General features: G+C 39.8%; 1 protein-coding gene across 7 annotated transcripts in view; it reads left to right on the top strand.

The window, feature by feature from the left end:
• Positions 1-18,698, top strand: part of kidins220a (kinase D-interacting substrate 220a) — a 55,671-nt gene that overhangs the window by 9,245 nt on the left and 27,728 nt on the right. For 6 of the 7 annotated variants that reach the window (XM_028000752.1, XM_028000751.1, XM_028000750.1 and 3 more), the window contains exons 5-23: positions 350-448; positions 1,800-1,898; positions 2,026-2,124; positions 3,083-3,280; positions 3,356-3,454; positions 3,656-3,754; positions 4,195-4,293; positions 4,361-4,538; positions 4,619-4,783; positions 5,061-5,240; positions 6,125-6,290; positions 6,791-6,942; positions 7,831-7,931; positions 8,013-8,198; positions 8,951-9,091; positions 10,470-10,698; positions 10,796-10,887; positions 14,575-14,719; positions 15,429-15,591. In XM_028000752.1, the coding sequence (XP_027856553.1) occupies positions 350-448; positions 1,800-1,898; positions 2,026-2,124; positions 3,083-3,280; positions 3,356-3,454; positions 3,656-3,754; positions 4,195-4,293; positions 4,361-4,538; positions 4,619-4,783; positions 5,061-5,240; positions 6,125-6,290; positions 6,791-6,942; positions 7,831-7,931; positions 8,013-8,198; positions 8,951-9,091; positions 10,470-10,698; positions 10,796-10,887; positions 14,575-14,719; positions 15,429-15,591 (2,690 nt within the window). The remainder of the gene's footprint in view (positions 1-349; positions 449-1,799; positions 1,899-2,025; positions 2,125-3,082; positions 3,281-3,355; positions 3,455-3,655; positions 3,755-4,194; positions 4,294-4,360; positions 4,539-4,618; positions 4,784-5,060; positions 5,241-6,124; positions 6,291-6,790; positions 6,943-7,830; positions 7,932-8,012; positions 8,199-8,950; positions 9,092-10,469; positions 10,699-10,795; positions 10,888-14,574; positions 14,720-15,428; positions 15,592-18,698) is intronic. The other variant, XM_028000749.1, reaches the window with a different exon arrangement.

Below are 18,698 nucleotides of genomic sequence, written 5' to 3'. Positions count from 1 at the left end.
TCAAACCACTCCTTCACACGCTGTTTCTGCGTTTTGGTAGCTTTTAATACATTCAGGACGACTTTATCACAGAAATAATGGTAGACAAATAACAAACAGGAAGGGAATTGACTCATGTGCAGTTGAAGATGTGTCAGGAGAGCCGACTGGATTAAAATAAACCACATTGTGTTTCACTGGAAAGTGTGTCACTCCGTCCAGAAATAGCTGCAAATCTGCCTGGATTTGGTCTAATCTGCAAAACAGAGATGTGATGTGGTTTAACTCTTCTGTTGTTTCAATGCTGTAATTCTTGTTCTTTTGTTTGCCGTTGCGTCCTCTGCTGATGTGTCTGGATTTTCCTGCTCAGGGAGGCTGGACGGCGCTCATGTGGGCCGCCTATAAGGGCCGGACGGAGGTGGCCCGGCTGCTGCTGGAGAGAGAAGCCAATCCGAACATCACTGGGCAGGTACCAGCACCAAAACGGAAAATTATCAACTTATTTATCACATTGAAGACATAAACTCTGTTTTTACAGGGATTCTTTTGATGGAACAACACAAATGAGTTCATAAGATGTGTACATTTTTACAAAGGTGGAACTCAGAAACACTGAACACTGACGATGATTTTAGTTAGTGATTAATCGATTAATGTGATAAGAAAATCACATTGTGCAGATCTTTTATAAAACCAATTATTCCTTATTGTATACAGTAAACTAAGTATAACTTTTCTTTCTTCTATAAGTAGTTTATAGAGCATAATTAGTTTAGGGCTGCAACTAATAATTATTTTAATAATTGATTATTCTGACAATTAATCTGATAAAAAAATTGGGATGTTCTCCATATTTCATGCATAGTGGTCACTACAGTGGACAGCTATCTAAAAGCCATTTTCTTGTGCTTCCTGTGGATTTTTATGTTATAAATGCACACAGACCACTGAAGTGGACACTAATGCATCATAAAATATACCATCAACTACTGGCCATCAGCTGCATATGCAAGAAATTATTTTTGTTAAACACAATATGGCCGACGGACAAAAAAGCATGAGAACCGACCCGGTCTCTTGCAAGTAAAAAACATATTGTGACATCAGATAACCCCTAAGGAACAATACTACTGATGTATTTTTCAAATAACAACTTTGTATTTGGACAAAATTACAATTGATCACATAAAAATAAAAAATAAAAACAAAATTATTTTTACAAAAAAATTTTCCTACCTTTTTTATGCGTTAAGAAAAGAATTTTAAAAAATGGAAAAAAAATTCTGACACAAAGGATCATAATTCATGCATCAGAGGGTTACCACTTAAGTAGAAATACTGTAAGAGATTAAAATAAACAATTTGATTTTTTTTTTTAAATAAAAATATTTTGTTCCCTAAAATGCAAAATTTGTTCCTTTAGTGAACGCTTCCACAGATAAAAAACCTTTAAATGATGTTAAAGGTTCATTTCAATACAGTCTAGGGTTGATCAGTTGGTTTTTTTAATATTTTTTTTAATAAACCGATTAATAATTGCGTAACAAAATTAAAGCATTCGGCGTAGAACATATTAGCAGACCAAGGTGTTTTTATTTAAAATGCAAAATATTAATATTTCTTGAACTGTTTTCTGAGTCTGTGTGCTCCAGTTAACGATTAATCGATTACTAAATCAGTTTCAACAATCGATTAATCGGTTCACCTGTACTGTAAACACAACTACAGACGTTTTTTCTCTGCTATTTAAAGCAGCTTAAACCATTTGTGTAGCGCTGGTCATTAGTTTCCGTGACATCAGCTCTGCTCTGGCCCAACAGTACAGCGTCTACCCGATCATCTGGGCGGCGGGCCGCGGCCACGCAGAGATCGTCGATCTCCTGCTGCAGTATGGAGCCAAGGTCAACTGCTCAGACAAGGTAGCCACCGCCTCACAGATGTTGATCTCTGTTTCAGACCCACACAGGGTAGAGACAGCCACTTTATCTCAGAGATCTCTTCCTTTATTTATTGTAATTAATTTATTCCAACTGGTTTTCTCTGCAGTACGGCACCACCCCGTTGATCTGGGCCTCCAGGAAGGGCCACTACGACAGCGTGATGCACCTGCTGGCCAACGGAGCTGATGTGGATCAGGAAGGAGCAGTGAGTAGTTTCCACTCAACGCCGTCATGTTTTACTCACATCGCTCACAATAAACAACTAAAAAGCAAATCCAAGCTTATGTAAAGTTTTAAAGAAGTTTTAACAAATCAGTGTTGTCAAAATTAAATTTCACAAAAGCACAAGTGTTACTCAGTTATTTATTTTATATTCATTCTTTACTTTAAGTTGATTAGAGTCAGAAACGTTTCACTAGTAATCAGTGACTTCCTGTTGCACTGGGCTATGAATACGACACGACAAAGAAATAAAACAATTAAACAGGAAAGTAGCCTCTGGCCCTAAACTTGCCCTTATGTACAGTTTTATTTAAAATCTACTTTTTTGAGCTTTCTATGTTGCTATGATGTTTCTCCTTTATAAAAAACACACCTGGAGTGTTCCCTCATTGTTTCATGCATGTTAAGAAGTTCTTTAATCTCCATGGCAACCATTCAGCTGGATCTAGCTCCGCCTTCGAGGCACAGTTCCTCCCCAGCTCCTTCAGACTAGCCGGTAGTCATTAGCAAACATCTGCTGAGCTCATTATAGGAACTACTGGTCAGTGAAACGCTAGTGTCAGGTTTATGCACCTAGAACATTGAAAAAGACAAGAGAGAGTTAGTTTCTTTTTACTCGCGAGGAGAACGGACAGAGATGTGTTTCAGTTACAATCTCTGCCTATTCTGAAAAAACACATATTTTTATTGATTGGTTGTTTCTCGTTTGCACTCGGAGGAAGCAGGGATCAATTTCTGATAATATTCTGTCACCACATGACAGTTTCAGCGAATATGTAAAAAATTTAAATAGTTTTCATAAAGTTCCATCAATAATCACATGGATTAATACAACTGATTGTTGCAGAGAGACTTTTATATTGTAAACTTTTAAAAGAGGAGGCAGGAAGAATCTGGTAAAATGTTTGAGTTCAGAAATCTCTGTTTTTCTGTTTCCCCAGAACTCCAGGACGGCTCTGATCGTGGCGGTGAAAGGCGGCCACACGGACGTCGTCAAAGAGCTGCTGAAGAGGAATCCCAACGTCAACATGACCGATAAGGACGGCAACACGGCGCTCGCCATCGCCGCCAAGGAGGGCCACACGGAGATCGTTCAGGACCTGCTGGACGCCGGAACCTACGTCAACAACCCCGACCGGGTGAGACGCGGCGGGACGCTCTGACCCGGCGGCTCCACATGATGCGTAACGGCGTCTGCCATGTTTCTGTTCCAGAGTGGAGAGACAGTGCTGATTGGAGCAGTAAGAGGAGGACATGTGGAGATTGTCCGAGCTCTGCTCAACAAATACGCCGATGTCGACGTCACGGGCCAGGTAGGGGCCCTTCCTTCCTCCATGGGTTCTCTGTGGGAAATGCAACTCTATCCGTTTATATTGTCTTTCTTTGTTGTTTTAAACTTTCTTCCCTGGATTAGAATTGCACAAAGATAAATATTCACCCATTATAATACACCCCTCTCCATGATAAATGTATTTTTTATTTAATAGCAGGAGCATTTGCTTTTGCCACTCTAGGATGGGAAGACTGCCCTCTACTGGGCAGTGGAGAAAGGAAACGCTGCCATGGTGAGGGACATCCTGCAGTGCAATCCTGACACGGAGAGCTGCACCAAGGTACGTGCATTATAAATAAAGTCATACAGTTTAAAAATCACAATTTAGAAACTCAACTGAGCAACATTCTGGAGTAAAATTATGAGTTTACATTTTTTTATCGCACTATTATCTGCCTTGATGTTTACTGGAGTCTGAATGTCTCCTGCTTTAATAAAGTCATAATGACTGATGTATGACTTACTCCGCTGTAGTTGACCTTTAATTTGGAATAAAATGTGAGACATGATGTCAGGGCAAAATTAACTCCAGAAAGAGGAAAGACGTATAGTTACTCTATACTCATAGTTACACTAGACGTAGCTATACGTCTTTCCTCTTTCTGGAGTTTAAACAATCCAATTCCCCCAACAAACTGTATACTGTAGATGAATAAATTCCCTTTCCTCCAGAAGCTGAAACCCATTAAGTATAAACTGCATGTTCTGTTTATCTTCCAGGACGGAGAGACTCCGCTTGTTAAAGCCACTAAAATGAGGAGCATAGATGTCGTGGAGCTGCTCCTGGATAAAGGAGCCAAAGTGTCTGCAGTGGACCGGGTACGGCTCTGCAAACCCTGAACCATCGCCACTCTTTCTGCTCAGCTGTAAGCATGTTTTCTTTTAGAAAGGGGACACTGCCCTGCACATTGCGATCCGCGGGCGCAGCCGAAAGCTGGCCGAGCTGCTGCTCAGGAACCCAAAAGATGGCCGCCTCCTGTACCGGCCCAACAAAGCTGGAGAGACGCCGTACAACATCGACTGCACCCACCAGAAAAGCATCCTGACGCAGATATTTGGAGCCAGTATGAGCCGCATCTCCAGATTCAGTGCTGCTGTTTGGAAACTTCGTTTGTTTGCTCAGAGGCTCTTTGTCTTTTCACAGAGCACCTTTCCCCAACGGAGACAGACGGCGACATGCTGGGTTACGACCTGTACAGCAGCGCTCTGGCGGACATCCTCAGTGAGCCCACCATGCAGCCGCCCATCTGTGTTGGTCTGTACGCTCAGTGGGGCAGCGGCAAGTCCTTCCTCCTCAAAAAGCTGGAGGGTGAGTAAAGGAAGTGACTTTTTCTACCATTTCTCTCAACAGACATGCAGGGCTGCAACTAGCGATTATTTAGTTACAGATTAATCGATTATTCTGATGATTAATCGATTAATCTGATTAAAAAATGGGCTCATTCTGCAGATTTCTCATATAACCTCTTTAAACTTTTTTGTTGATGATTAGTTCAGTATCAATTAATCGATTGATAACGATTAATCATTTCAACCCTAGAGATTTTAACTCGTTTTGTGTTTTTTTCTCTCCTTGTGTTCAACAGATGAGATGAAGACCTTTGCAGGGCAGCAGATCGAACCGCTGTTCCAGTTCTCCTGGCTGGTGGTTTTCCTCACGCTGCTCCTCTGCGGCTCAGTCGCCATCATTCTGGGTTTTACCGTCGACCCCAAGCTGGCCATCGCCGTCTCCCTCAGCCTCCTCGCTCTGCTCTACACCTTCTTTGGTGAGGAAACAACTGAGAGGAAAAATACCAATGCGGTTTCTTGAACTTGCTTCACAGCCACAAACTTTACTGTTTTTCATTTACTTTTATATAAAAGGTCAACATAAAGTAGTTCAGAATTGGGAAAAACGACACAAATAAAGGTGGGACAACCATAAGCAGTGCGCCCCACAAATCTGTCCATTTAACGTTTACTGAAAATAAAATTAGATTTTGTGAAAAAGAAAAACAAACTAAAACTGCAACGAGTGTTCACAAAACTAACTGAATTAATAGAGAAAATGTGGCTAGTCTTTGTTTGTGTGTATGAAATCTAGTTTCTTTTGCTGTGTTTTGGATTATTTTGAATATAACTGAATTTTAGAAAAGAGTGAGTGTCTTTAAGTTTAATGCGATAAAATATGTATATAAAAACGAGATATCGGTTCTTTTTGCTTTTTTCTTTGTTGTGTTTGGGATTATGTCTTGTATTCAGAGGATTGAATACAAGACCCAGCCCTTAGTTTGCTAAGTTGGGCTTGGAACCCGCTAAAACGGCTTGCTGTTCTAGTTTAGTTTTAAATTTGGAAATTTAATGATGAATAATTACAATTTTTCCCCTGAAAATTTACAACTTTATGACAGAAAACGTTTTCTCTACTAAATTAATCTACATTAACACAAATATGAACCACATTTGTAAGAATGGAAAAATAAAATAATGTTGCTAACTAACATTTTGTGTTATTTGATCTTAATAAAGTCTTATTACCAATGGTCACTAGAGGGGGCTGTAAGCCTGGTGATAGCAGCTTCTAGTTTTTCCTAACTTTTACAACATAAAGCATATTTTCAACCTGTTTGTGTATTTATTCATGCTGGCCTTATTTGTGTCTTTTGTTCAGTGTTGGTGTACTTTGGGAGCCGGCGTGAGAAGGAGAGCTGGCACTGGGCCTGGGTCATCAGCGCCCGTCTGGCCCGTCAGATCGGCTACATGGAGCTACTGCTCAAGCTGATGTTTGTGAACCCGCTGGATCTTCCAGAGCAAACCGCTAGAGCCCTGCCTGTCAGGTGATCGCCATGGAAACGCAGAGTCTCCGGAACATTCCGGATAGTTACGGAAAGACCTCTACATATTTAATTCCTCTGTCAAAGACAGTAAAAGGTTCAACTCTTGGGTTGGGAATAGGGAAGAGAATATTATTTTAGATATTTTAAATAAACAAAACGGTAGCAACAAATAAAATGATTTACGAAGGCTCTCTAAACCCAACTATCCTTCAAAAAATGAAGAAAATAACTTTTTATACTCAAGTTAACTACTAATTGATAACTAAATCAACTTCTCAAATGCAGAGAATGTAATCTGTCCTTAAAAAATAATCTGGATTTTTGAGATGATAAATGTCTATGAATGCAATTAATTTCTGTCACACACAGAAAAAGATTCATCCTGTTTTTGCTAAATATTTGTTTATCTTCATTTTAAATCCTAAAAATAGAAAAAAAAGGTGAATCTTTAAAACTAAAGATGCCTTGCTGCCTTTATGTTTTATTCTTGTCTTTGACAGGTTCTTGTTCACGGACTATAACCGCCTGTCCAGCGTCGGAGGGGAGACGTCTTTGGCTGAAATGATCGCCACGCTGTCGGACGCCTGCGAGGCGGAGTTCGGCTTCTTGGCCACCAGGTTGTTCCGGGTTTTCATGAACGATGAGATCAAAGGTAACATGGCTGCCTTAGCCGCCGCCGCTGAAAAGCTTCTACAGAGCAGTGGATGAATATTCTTAGAGCAAATATCAGATGGTTTTGAAATCTTATATTTAAATTTCTCCACAACATATCAAAAAGGTCAGTGTAGAAGGTGATGCTGTGATACTGAGACTCCAGTAGCAGTCAGTCTCACATCATATCTGAAGATGCCTCTGACTGAAGGCTGTTGCTGTAATTACTGTGATGACGTGCTAACATTTAGGGCTGCTGTAAACAATTATTTTAGTAATCGATCAGTTATTCTGATAATTAATCAAGTAATGGAATAAAAATTCTCCCATTGTGTGGTAGTTATTTTAGCTAGTAAAATAAACATATGAAAGAAAAAATCCTAATGTCCTTTTTTAAGTAAGAAAACATTTTGTTGCTTAAAATGCAGTACGATTCAAAAATCGTTTTCAAAAACCTCTTTTTTTCAGATGAGAAATAAAACCTTTCACATTTCACAAACTTAAATTTTTTCACTTCATTTTCACTTTCAAGTTTGACTGATAAAAAAAGAAACTTATAAAATAAATATTTCTAATCTTTGCTTTATTATCAGCAAAGTCAATTGACTGCTGAATTAAGGGTGACGTATTTATGGGTAACAGAGTAAATGGGGCTGAGCGCAGTCTTCAGACTTTTATTTGTATAGAATAATAAAAGAAAACATTTTAAATACTTCAAATTCAGATCATAAGCATCTAAAACTTGCTGAAATCCTTCCCTCTTCTTCCCAGTTATGCACCATTTTGTGTTTGGTCTGTGACATAAAACTAAACAAACGCAGAATAGTTGTTGTAAAGTGGTAAATTTCCATCTGTCTCTAAAATCAGTGTTTGTGTTCCAAAACTTCAGGTCAGAAATGGAAGAAAACCTGCTGCCTTCCGTCCTTCGTGTTTGTTTCGCTGACGTGTGGATGCCTGATCACCGGTGTGGTGCTGCTATCCATCTTTAAGGTACATTAAGCAATAAAAAATAATTTAAAATACTGGAGTTTGGGGCTTTTTTAATGTGGTTATTGTTGTTTTTTTCATTAGGTGGACTCTGAAAACCTGACGGTAAACACAGTTCTGATAGCGATGGCCAGCGTGGTCGGACTGGCGTTGCTGCTCAACTTCCGGACCTGGTGGCAGGTGGCCGACTCCGTCCTCAACTCCCAGAGGAAGCGGCTGCATGGCGCCGCCAACAACTTACATAAGCTGAAGAGCGAAGGGTTTATGAAGGTGAAGAGATCAACTGAAGCAATTCAACCAGATATTTTTCAAGATAAAAATTAATTTTTGCGCCAAATTTTCCAGATGAATATTTTTAGTGTCAAATCATACATATTTGGACTCATAGAAATTATGTTTACTGATAACTTTTTGATTTTTAAAGATGGCCACCACAGCTTTCTTGGCCAATTGGATTAATGTTTGGTTTCATATTTTGAACCATAAAAAGTCATATATATCTTTTTGATCTTGTGTTTTCTCTTCCTGATGGACAATTTTCAAAATGGCCGCCATGGCTGTATAGGAAATACAGTATATGGTTGCAGTTCAATCAACACTACTTATTGTCCACTAACCAAAAAGTTAGCTTCACTAACCACTAATTTGCTAAACAAGAACCTTAGCTGCACTAACACACATAAGGAAGCTAATGCTAAACTGCTAAGCACAAAGAATTAGCAGAAGCTAACACTAAACCACTAATTAAATAAAAAACAGTGGAACCTAGCGCTAAACAGCTAAACATATCTAAACATTTGCGGAAGCTAACACTAAATATACCAAAAAATGTGTGTAAGCTAATGCTAAACAGCTAACCATAGTAAAACATTACAGAAGCTAACCCTGCATGACTGCTGTCTTGAAAAACAGCAGTCATGCAGTGAGCCTTCAAGTTTTGATGGTATAAAGATTTCACCAGTCAGAAGACCTGAACTGGAGCTGAATTGCTCTGAATTTGTTTTTCTCGTGTTTCTCGCCAGGTCCTGAAGCACGAAGTGGAGATGATGTCCAAAATGGCCAAAACCATCGACGGCTTCACTCAGAACCAAACGCGCATGACGGTCATCATCGACGGGCTGGACTCTTGTGAACAGGACAAAGTTCTGCAGATGCTGGACACGGTGAGCAGCGTCCTCCTCTCTGCTGTCCAGGTCTTTTACAAACATGAGACCAAGTAGCTTAACCTGATTTTAAAGATCCATCACAAACAGAGGTTTATTTAAATGGTTTTTTATTGTTCTGGTGGTTTACAGCTAATAAATACTTCAATATTACATAAAAACAATAACACAGAATGAAGTTAGGTAATTCACTCATTAATATCCTGAAAAGAAGAGTGCTGTTGGAAAGTTGAGTCCAAGGAAAAACTTACCTCATCTGCCAAAAGTGCCAATTTGGGACAAGATTTTCACTCATAAATTATAATATTGTTAAATTTGGACATTTTTGTTACAACACAGTGGTGGTGAACAGGACCGCTAACATCTGATGACTTTTACTCTGAAACCTGTGTGCATTCATTCCATAAACTAGGCTAAATACAGATTGATAGCCAAACACTCTGGAGATTTTTAGCTTTTATTTTAATAACTCAAACATATGAGACCCTTTTTACAAAATGTTTTTGATCTACAATGATTTAACAATCCCATTTTTACAGAAAGTATAATACTGTTGTTAAAATTCTTTTTTTTTTTTTTGCTTAACTCCCAGAGCTCAATTGAAAACTGTAGTAAATTTTACATCTAGTTGCATGAAATGCTGAGATCAACATTTCTGAGTTTAAAAGTTGAAAATTTTAATGTTTTTTCTGAGCTTTTTGGAGATCGTACTGTACTCTAAAATAAAAAAACAAGGAACAGGTTATTGGTGGAATTTCACTCCTTTCTTCCCTCAGCGGCCGTCGTAGAAACCATGTCGGTGCGTTTCAGCTGCAGACGTCATGCGGCGTGTTTACGGTGAAAATCGCAGCTTTAGCAGCTTTAGGTGCAGAGATTCTCCGCCCTCGGGTTGAGCCTGAGGTTGCTGGTCAGAGTTTAACAAATCATGAATGCATGGAGCTGAAATTGAAGTCCTGTGACTCCCAGACAATGTTCTTTAGTGAGCAGGAAGGAAATCCCCGGCCTCACGCGCTGCAGACAGGCGGCTCTCACAGGAGTCATTAGCTTTACGGGCCACAGCTGATTGCTGCCTCCAGCTGTTTGCTGCTGCCTGATTACATGCATCCTTCTTTTTAATGTTAAAGTTTTAGGTGCATACGCTGCTTGAAGTCCTTGAAAATGTTTGATTAAGGCTTAGTTATTCTGTCAGTTAATCAGTTTAATCGGCTAAAATATTTGAGACGTTCTTTTTATTTATAAATAAGACACAGGCGTTGAAACTAAGTAAACAAACAGAAACAAAATGAAATGTGAGAAAAAAAAGTGTAGTTCTTTAGGTATTTGTAGTACGGAGTGTGTCAGAAAAATATTTTATTGATCTTTTTATTTTTTACTTTAGGTGCGAGTTCTCTTCTCGAAGGGTCCGTTCATCTCCATCTTCGCCAGCGACCCTCACATCATCATCAAAGCCATCAACCAGAACCTGAACAGCGTCCTGAGAGACTCCAACATCAACGGCCATGACTACATGAGGAACATTGTCCACCTGCCGGTCTTTCTCAACAGCAGAGGCCTCAGCCGCGCCAAGAAGCTCTGCATGGCCACGCCCACAAACGGGGAGGCCGACGGTACGCCGCAGCAGCTAACAGCTGGTAGCTGCTGGCAGCAGCTAACAGCAACTAGCAAGTTATTTCTGCAGATTAATGCAGGTTTTTTTTCCTTTAGGGTGTCATGACGACATGGACAGAAGGATGTCTCTGATCAGCCTGGCCCAAGATCAAGTCAAGGTTGGCAGCAAGACTACTCTAAACCGAAGGGTAACACACGCACACAGTCGTGTTTTCATATCTTGTGGGGATTTTACATTGACCTCCATTCATTTTCTTCATCCTAACCCTTACTCTAACCGTCACATACCTTACCCTAACCAAAAGTCAGTTCACACATTGGCCCTAAACCTGACCCCTGACCCAAAAGTAGAATTTCCCCTCATGGAGACCAAGAAAATGTCCCAACAAGTAGCTGTGGTCCCCACAACCCCACATTGTAGACAGAAATGGGTCCCCACAAGGATATAAAAACCTGGCTCACACACGGCTACAAGGCCTATTTGTTAAATTATACTAAATAATAAAAAAAGAACACAAAGCTATTTGAAGTGAACTCTTGCTTGTTTCCAGGCTCAGGAGGAGTTGAAGTGACATTTGCTTCCTTTTAATTGTTAAAGTTGACCTATTATGCTTCCTGAACATTTTAAGAAGGGTCAATGGCCTATACAAAACATACTCATTTATTTTTTCTGCACAAAATCATTCTTAGATAAAGAGATTTTAGTTAGAATTAAATGTTTTAGGGTGTCTTGAAGTCTAAATAAGCTGCTGCTGGCTCCACCCCGATCCCATCTAGTCTGACGGAGCTTAACTAGATAAGCAAAGCTGATAACATTCCCTCAAAGATCCACAGCTGTAACTGGCGATGGTGGGAGGCATAATTACACACCACACTTTTAAGATTTGTGTTGCTAAAAAAGTTATGAAAACCACGACTTTGTGTGAAGTTAACCCCTTAAGTACTATTAAAATACCTTAATGCTTTTTCAAACTGCTCTTGGTTTTATCGAACGTATTGATATAAAAATGACTGTAATTGTTTTTGCCTCTTTCCTCTTATTTTGATCTGAAATCACTGGATACGGTCAGGAAATGCAGCTTTATCTGCTCCGTTTTCTGCCTGAGGCGGCGAGTAGTGAATGCGTGGCTGGCCGTAGGACAGAGGGGACAACATGGACGAGGCGCTCGGTGTGCGGCCAGGGCTCCTGGTGTAATTGATGTAATGGCTGTTTATCCTTCCTGCTGTGTTGCCACAGCCTAATGACATGGCCTAGCAGCGGTGGGTCCCTGTGACAAAACACTGGCACCAGGTCTGCTGGCAGGAGGTTAAGTGACTCTGCTGCTTTAGCTGATGCTGTCCTCCCTCCTGTGAGCCTTCCTCCCCCATCCTCACTGCTTCCCCTGTTTGTTTGGTAGTTACCTAGAACATTGTCACTATTGGCTCCTTATCTCAGTGTAGAAATCAGCATCTTAGCAGGAGGAAGCCTTTACTTCAAGTGGAGATTAGCAAGTACAAAATGAAACTTATTCACTTATTGCAGGTATTCCACTTGTAGATAACATTACTTTGTATTATATTTATTACAAAATGCACTGGTAGCAACTGTTAGCTAAAACAGTTAGTTTTAGCTAACAGTTCCCACCATCGCCAGTTACAGCTGTGGATCTTTGAGGGAATGTTATCAGCTTTGCTTATCTAGTTAAGCTCCGTTAGCTAAAACAGTTAGTTTTAGCTACTAACTGTAGCTAAAACGTTAGTTGTGCTAACTCTAAAGTGCTATACCAACATGGCATTTAGTGGAAGCTAATGCTAAGCCACTATGAAAACACAGTATTTAGTGGAGAGAACTTGAACTAGATGGAGAACTATTATACCAACATGGTATTTGCAGAAGCTAATGCTAACGCACTCACTTCAACCATGTTGATGTCCACCATGTGTCAATTATGTAACATTTGTTATATCCCCCAAAAAAGGGCCGAATTTCATCCATCAGCACATTTTGCACTTAAACTCAAGCTGTTTACGGCACAGTGATGCATTCTGGGTACAGAATAAACATAATTTGCTGCACAGCATCAAGTGTGCATCAAACTTATCGAACTTTATTCCACTGAAAGTTCACAAAACAGCAAAGTAGATTAGCGCATTAGGATTTATCCAGGAAAAGTTAATTTAGGGGAAGCTAAAAAGCTAAAGCGGAAAGCTAAAAATTAGCTCTTCCATTAGCAGAATAGTGGAAATGTGCACTGCACATTTTCTGTGTGCAAACCTGCTGTTTCTTCTTTTCAAATCACAAAAATAAGTAAACCTGTTCCGCGTACCGAGGCACACGCTGCCGCCTGTACGGGTAGCCATTCCCAGCTCTGACCTAGCGGTGGCCATATGCTGCGCTGCTCTGAGAAAGAGGTCATGGGACTGGTGTTAGAACTTCAAAGTGAACCAAAAGGCTGGCATTGGCTCCGGACCACGACAGCTGTCTGGTTTCAACACAGATGTCTTCTGTGGATCTGTGTCAAGAGCAAGCCTGTGTGTCGTGACTCTTCTCCAGTGGTCAGTGGTTCGTAAATTAATGGATAAATCTTTATTGTACCAACTGGGAGACTCTGTTCAAACCTATTTTCGCTGGGTTAGCATCGCAGGTTTTGTTAGAAGCTGCCATCTTCACAGTTTCTCTACAGCATTTTGTGTTTGACTAAAATTTTAACTGGTTTGATGATTTGAAACACTAACATCTGTTTCTAGACACACTTTATCTTAGAGAACATGTATGGAATGTTTCCAGTCCCTCAGCATCATAATGCCACCACCTTGCTTGGTAGTTGACCCCCTCCTAACATTCTTCTTTGTACCCAGATAGTTTAATCTTTGCCCTGCCTGATCATATAATGTCTCAGTAGGAGGCAGATGTTGTCAGTTTTGAAAAGTCTAATCCAATTTGCTTTCATGTGAGGGGAACATGTTCGGGTCAGATGGTTGAAATCTGGACGCCACTTGGTTTTCCAGCTGGAAAATGATCCCAAACAAACTGGTTTTGGAGGAGATCAACTGGACTGACTTCAGGTTTTGTGTTTGAACCATTTCATGTTTGGTAATTATTCCCTTTGGTTTGGATGCAGGGCAGCTAGAAGGATTTACACTCTTACTTTTTTACTTACAACGGTTATAGTGCGTAACCGTGGCAACAAGGTGTCGTTTTTACAGCTGACTGGCGTTTGGAGAGCTCAATAATAGCTGAACCTTGACCTAGAGGAGCTGAAAAGGAGGTTGGAGAGCAGCACCAAAGAGCAGACTGGTCATAATGGGGTTGTATCCCCTACTCCAACATCTCCCGGGCTTTCTAACCATAGACAGGTTTTCATAGAGTAACTAATCTAAAAGTGTTGGTAACAGTTTTGTTCTGACCACACCCTCTCCGCTCATTGCCGCATGTGACCATCTGACCATCAGTCTCTTGACTCCGTCCATTTTGGTTGAACTTTTTAAAATGTAGTTATTCTTTCACAGGATTTTAGTTACACTTTAAAAAGGAGCGGCTAAAGCAAATGTTAGCAGCGCTTGCTAACAACTTATGTTGTTATCCAGGACATGTTTCTGTGGAATATCATCTCTATACGTTGATGTTTAGCTGTTAGCATGTCATGCTGTCACACAGCAGCATTCTTCAGTCAGAGGCCTCTTCGGAAGTGTTGCGGGACTGACTGCTAGTGGTGATTCTTCCTCCCCACAGCATCACTGTCCACAATTGTTTTAAGATAATTGGACAATGTTTAATAGATTAAAATAAATAACGCATTTTTAATTGAATTTTATCTGAGAAACGATTAGTCTCGGTTTGTTCTGGAAATACTTTTTGAATCGGAAACGCATCATTCTGTTGCGGTTTGGTCCAGGACACGTACCGGCGGCGGCAGATGCAGAGGACCATCACCAGGCAGATTTCGTTCGACCTGACCAAGCTGCTGTTGACGGAGGACTGGTTCTGTGACATCAGCCCCCAGACCATGAGGCGGCTGCTCAACATCGTCTCCATCACAGGTCAGGCAGCGGAAACGAGCAACTCTCTGCCATCTTAGTTTATTTATTGACACTCACAACTCAGATTCCATAAAATATATATTTTATAACTATTTGACAGAGTATTAGGAGCCATGGTAAGAAAATTTAAGAAAGAAAATTACAAGAATGAAGTCAAAAATAATATCAGAATAAAGTTGTTAGTAAAATAAAGTCATAATATTATGATTACAATAATGTTTTTATTTATTTTATTATTACTATTATTATTACTATTATTACTAGTAATCCAGTAATATTACTATTATTTTAGTAATATTACAACTTCATCCTGATATTACTTAAACTTTATTTTTGTAATATTTTGACCTTATATTCATAATAATTTCGACTTTATAATCTCTGATCTCTGGCTGCGATATTTTTAACTTCACAAGCTGAAAAGTTTGGGAAACCCTAAGCTAACGGAAAGGATGCAAAACAAAAAAGTCTTCACAGCGATGGCGTGGAAATCAAACTCATCCTTCAAAAAGCAGCTAACTGATGCTAGCGCTACTGGAACAGATAAATATTAGTGATCTAAAGACAGGAAGTTGTAATATTCAGCTCAAAAGGCATCGATCTGAAGTTTATCTGCTTTGCAAAAACCAAAACCGCAAAAAGTAAATGTTAAAGATTAGATTAAATTCATAGCAGAGTGAACGGTGACCTTTTGACCCGACGTGGACAGGTCGCCTGCTGCGCGCCCATCAGATCATCTTTAACTGGGACCGCCTGGCGTCGTGGATCCACCTGACGGAGGAGTGGCCGTACAGAACGTCGTGGATCATCCTGTTCCTGGAGGAGGCCGAGGGCGTGTCGGATCAGGTCACACTCAAGACCATCTATGAGAGGTAATTCAAACGGCTCGGTTTTACAGTACAGCTGAAAAATACTACATCTTATCAGGCGGTGGGAAATTTTATTGAAGTTAGTTACAAGATTTGTATTTAAAAATGATTCGGTTCAATTCAGAACCATTTTTTGCTGCAAAATGATGAAATAAATAACCATATAAACTCAACAAAAACAATTTTTATTGTTTTTAATTTGTTTAAATCATAATATAAAGATTTCTCTTAATTTTATGACTTTATTCTTGTGATATTACAACTTCATTGTTGTATTGTTGCAACTTTATTAAAATTTTTAATCAAGTTCATTTCAGTGTCTGTTATTAATTAATTATGTTTTAATCAAAAACAGTATATCGACAAAATAAGCAACATTTTCAATTCAAATAACCTTTTTGATACTCGATCATTAAATAAATATGAGCTCAAGAACAAATATATTTATTGTCTTTAATTTTTTAATTGATGTCATTAAACCATCAGATTGATGCAAAGTTAATCTTTCCAGAGTTTCAGGAACTCCTGATCATGAACTGTAGATGCTAGCGTTAGCTGCTTCATGGTTAGCACTGGGATGCTATTTTAGGCTAGCACAGCTTCACAGATAGGCTAACTCCTTTTAGCACAACTTGAACACAACAATAGTTTTTTCCAGCATCCAGTCAAATCGATTAGAAGCAGAAATTAAACCCCAGTGGGAAGAAAGAAGCGGCTTTATTGCTGTTGTTTAAAGATGTGCGTAAAATTTACAGGCGTACCAGAAACGCAACACAAAAGTTCCAGCTTGAGACTGCATGTAAAACAATTACAACAAAAAAAAGGAATTAATTGCCACAAATTCAAGTGTTTATGAGATAGATCAGAGCAGGAGTATATGTTAACAGTATAACATGATTTAAAGCTAAAAAAGTAAATTTTAAACAATACTGCCCCATTAAGGTCATGAGTGCTTGAAGTGGGAGGAGATTAATGGATGGTGTTTATTTTCTTTTGTGTCTTAGAAATATAAATTCTAAAAAAGCGAGGCGATTTTTTTATTTTCAGTGAGAAAATGAGCAGATTAGAATTTTTTTTAATGATTTTTGTTTAATATTTAAACTCCAATGAAAAACATTTGAGTTTGTGGCTGAAATGTAAAACTTTCCGAGTTTTTTCTGCTTCTTTTTTTAATTTTTCCTCTATTGCTGAATTCCACCAGTAATCCAGTAAATTTAGTGTGAATTTATATTTTCAGTTTTGATCCAGTTTGATTTCTTGTTGGTGAATGCAACCAGCAGGTGGCAGTAGTGGACTTTGTTTTCACTCTTGCATCATCGCTGTGCCTTTAGTCAGAAGGTCTCTGCTAATTGGCAGCTTCTGTAATTGATCACATCGTTTAATATTTAAGGAATGTGGAGGAATAACTCTGCGCACATGCTCAGTTCGAGTTCCTGTTCCTGTGAGGTCAGTCAGGCTTTTTTAGGCTGGCCGGCTGCGGACGGGTTGAGCCTGAGTCTCTGGGTTTAGGAGCTGCTGTGCATCAATCTCTGGCCTTTAAAGGTCGCACTCTGTCACAATACACTAGCGCCCACGACTCCTGCGGCGGGGATGTGTCACAGACCGTTACTGTCAGCGCCGCTCCATCCCCCGCCTCCAACCAGCGCCACAGCCTCATTAGAAATGAGTTTCATCCACAGAAACACAGATTTCACATTCAACTCTGGAAAATCTGAATCTGAGCGAGATTTGTAGCTGCAGCGGCGCTCTTTCCGTGCAACAACAATCCGGTTTGTGTTTTTCTCCCTCTGTTCGGCTGTGGAAGGAGCTGACTTAATGATGATGACAGGAAATCTCAAGCAGGCTAAACACAACGCCTTGTCTGCTGGCTTTATCTCCAGCAGCGATCTTCCGCTGATGAGACTCAGGCTTCTGTCCGAGGAGCTTTTTATGTTTCTTCCTCTTTGTGCTCACACTCTGGATCACTTTCAGTCACTTTTCTCCTCTTCCTGTCGCCAAATTACATCTAGACAAATTCATTGCTGTAATTTTGTTTTAAAATGCTTGTTTTGTGTCTTGAGTGTAATGTTTTCACTGTTTCTAGCAGCAGCACCCCCTGAGCGCTACTAAGTGAATATATTAGTGGTGAAGTGAACGCGGGGGTGAGTCAGCCCCCTTATAGGTCAACTGTCACCCTGCATCTCAGTCACAAGGCAACACGCTCCTCTCTCCTTCTTCCAGATCTTACTGCTCAACTGCACCCACATTACAAGAAACATTTTTCACTTCTCATCATCTTAAAACGGATAAATGACTACTTTATGACCAAAAAAACAGCCGGTTAGATCATTTTGTGAGTTTCTTCAGCTGTTTTTTAATGCCATCCATCCAGAAACATTTTTCTACCAGGATTTCTGACCACACAAGGCAATAAGAGCGCAGAGCAAAATCCCATCCTGGGAGCAGGTCCGCACAGCCTCCCTAATCTGATGGAGAATGTGTAATCTGTTATTAACCTGAGCGATTTCTCTCAGTAATGGTATGACTGTTGGAAACTGTCCAGAGAAACGGGAGGCAGCGAAGGGAAACGGCTTCTGACCGTCTGGAAAAACGCTTAAATTATTTTAAACAGGCAATATTATGTGTTTTCCTGGCACAAAATACCATTTTATAGAATAAAAAATTTTATAAAAATGCTACATTTATCAAATACGGCTTAGAAGTTTGACTTCCTGATTTAATGCCTTAAAATGGGCCTCTGTGTCTTTAAGAAGCTCTTGCTCTTTCTGGAGCTCTGCCTCCAGGAAGTCATCACAACATGGCTCCTCTATTAACCCTTTGACAGCGTTTTATCAGAGATGCTGAGAATTGTCTCCTGTAATGATCTAAGTGCTGCTGGCTAGTCTGAAGGAGCTCAGTGGGGGAGGAGCTACGGATTGAAGGCCGAGCTAGGTCCAACCAGGCTATTTGAATGGTTGCCATGGACATTAAAGGATTTCTCAAACATGAAAGAATGAAAGCAACACTCCAGGTTTTTTTTGATGAACAAATGACAGTATAACATAATTTAAAGCTAAAAAAGTACATTTTAAACAATACTGCCCCATTAAGGTCATAAACTTTCTTTGAAA

Source organism: Xiphophorus couchianus, chromosome 19, assembly GCF_001444195.1.
Source record: "Xiphophorus couchianus chromosome 19, X_couchianus-1.0, whole genome shotgun sequence".
NCBI lineage: Eukaryota > Metazoa > Chordata > Actinopteri > Cyprinodontiformes > Poeciliidae > Xiphophorus > Xiphophorus couchianus.
The sequence above is the reverse complement of the archived record's forward strand: the minus strand, read 5'-3'. Positions and strand labels throughout refer to the sequence as shown.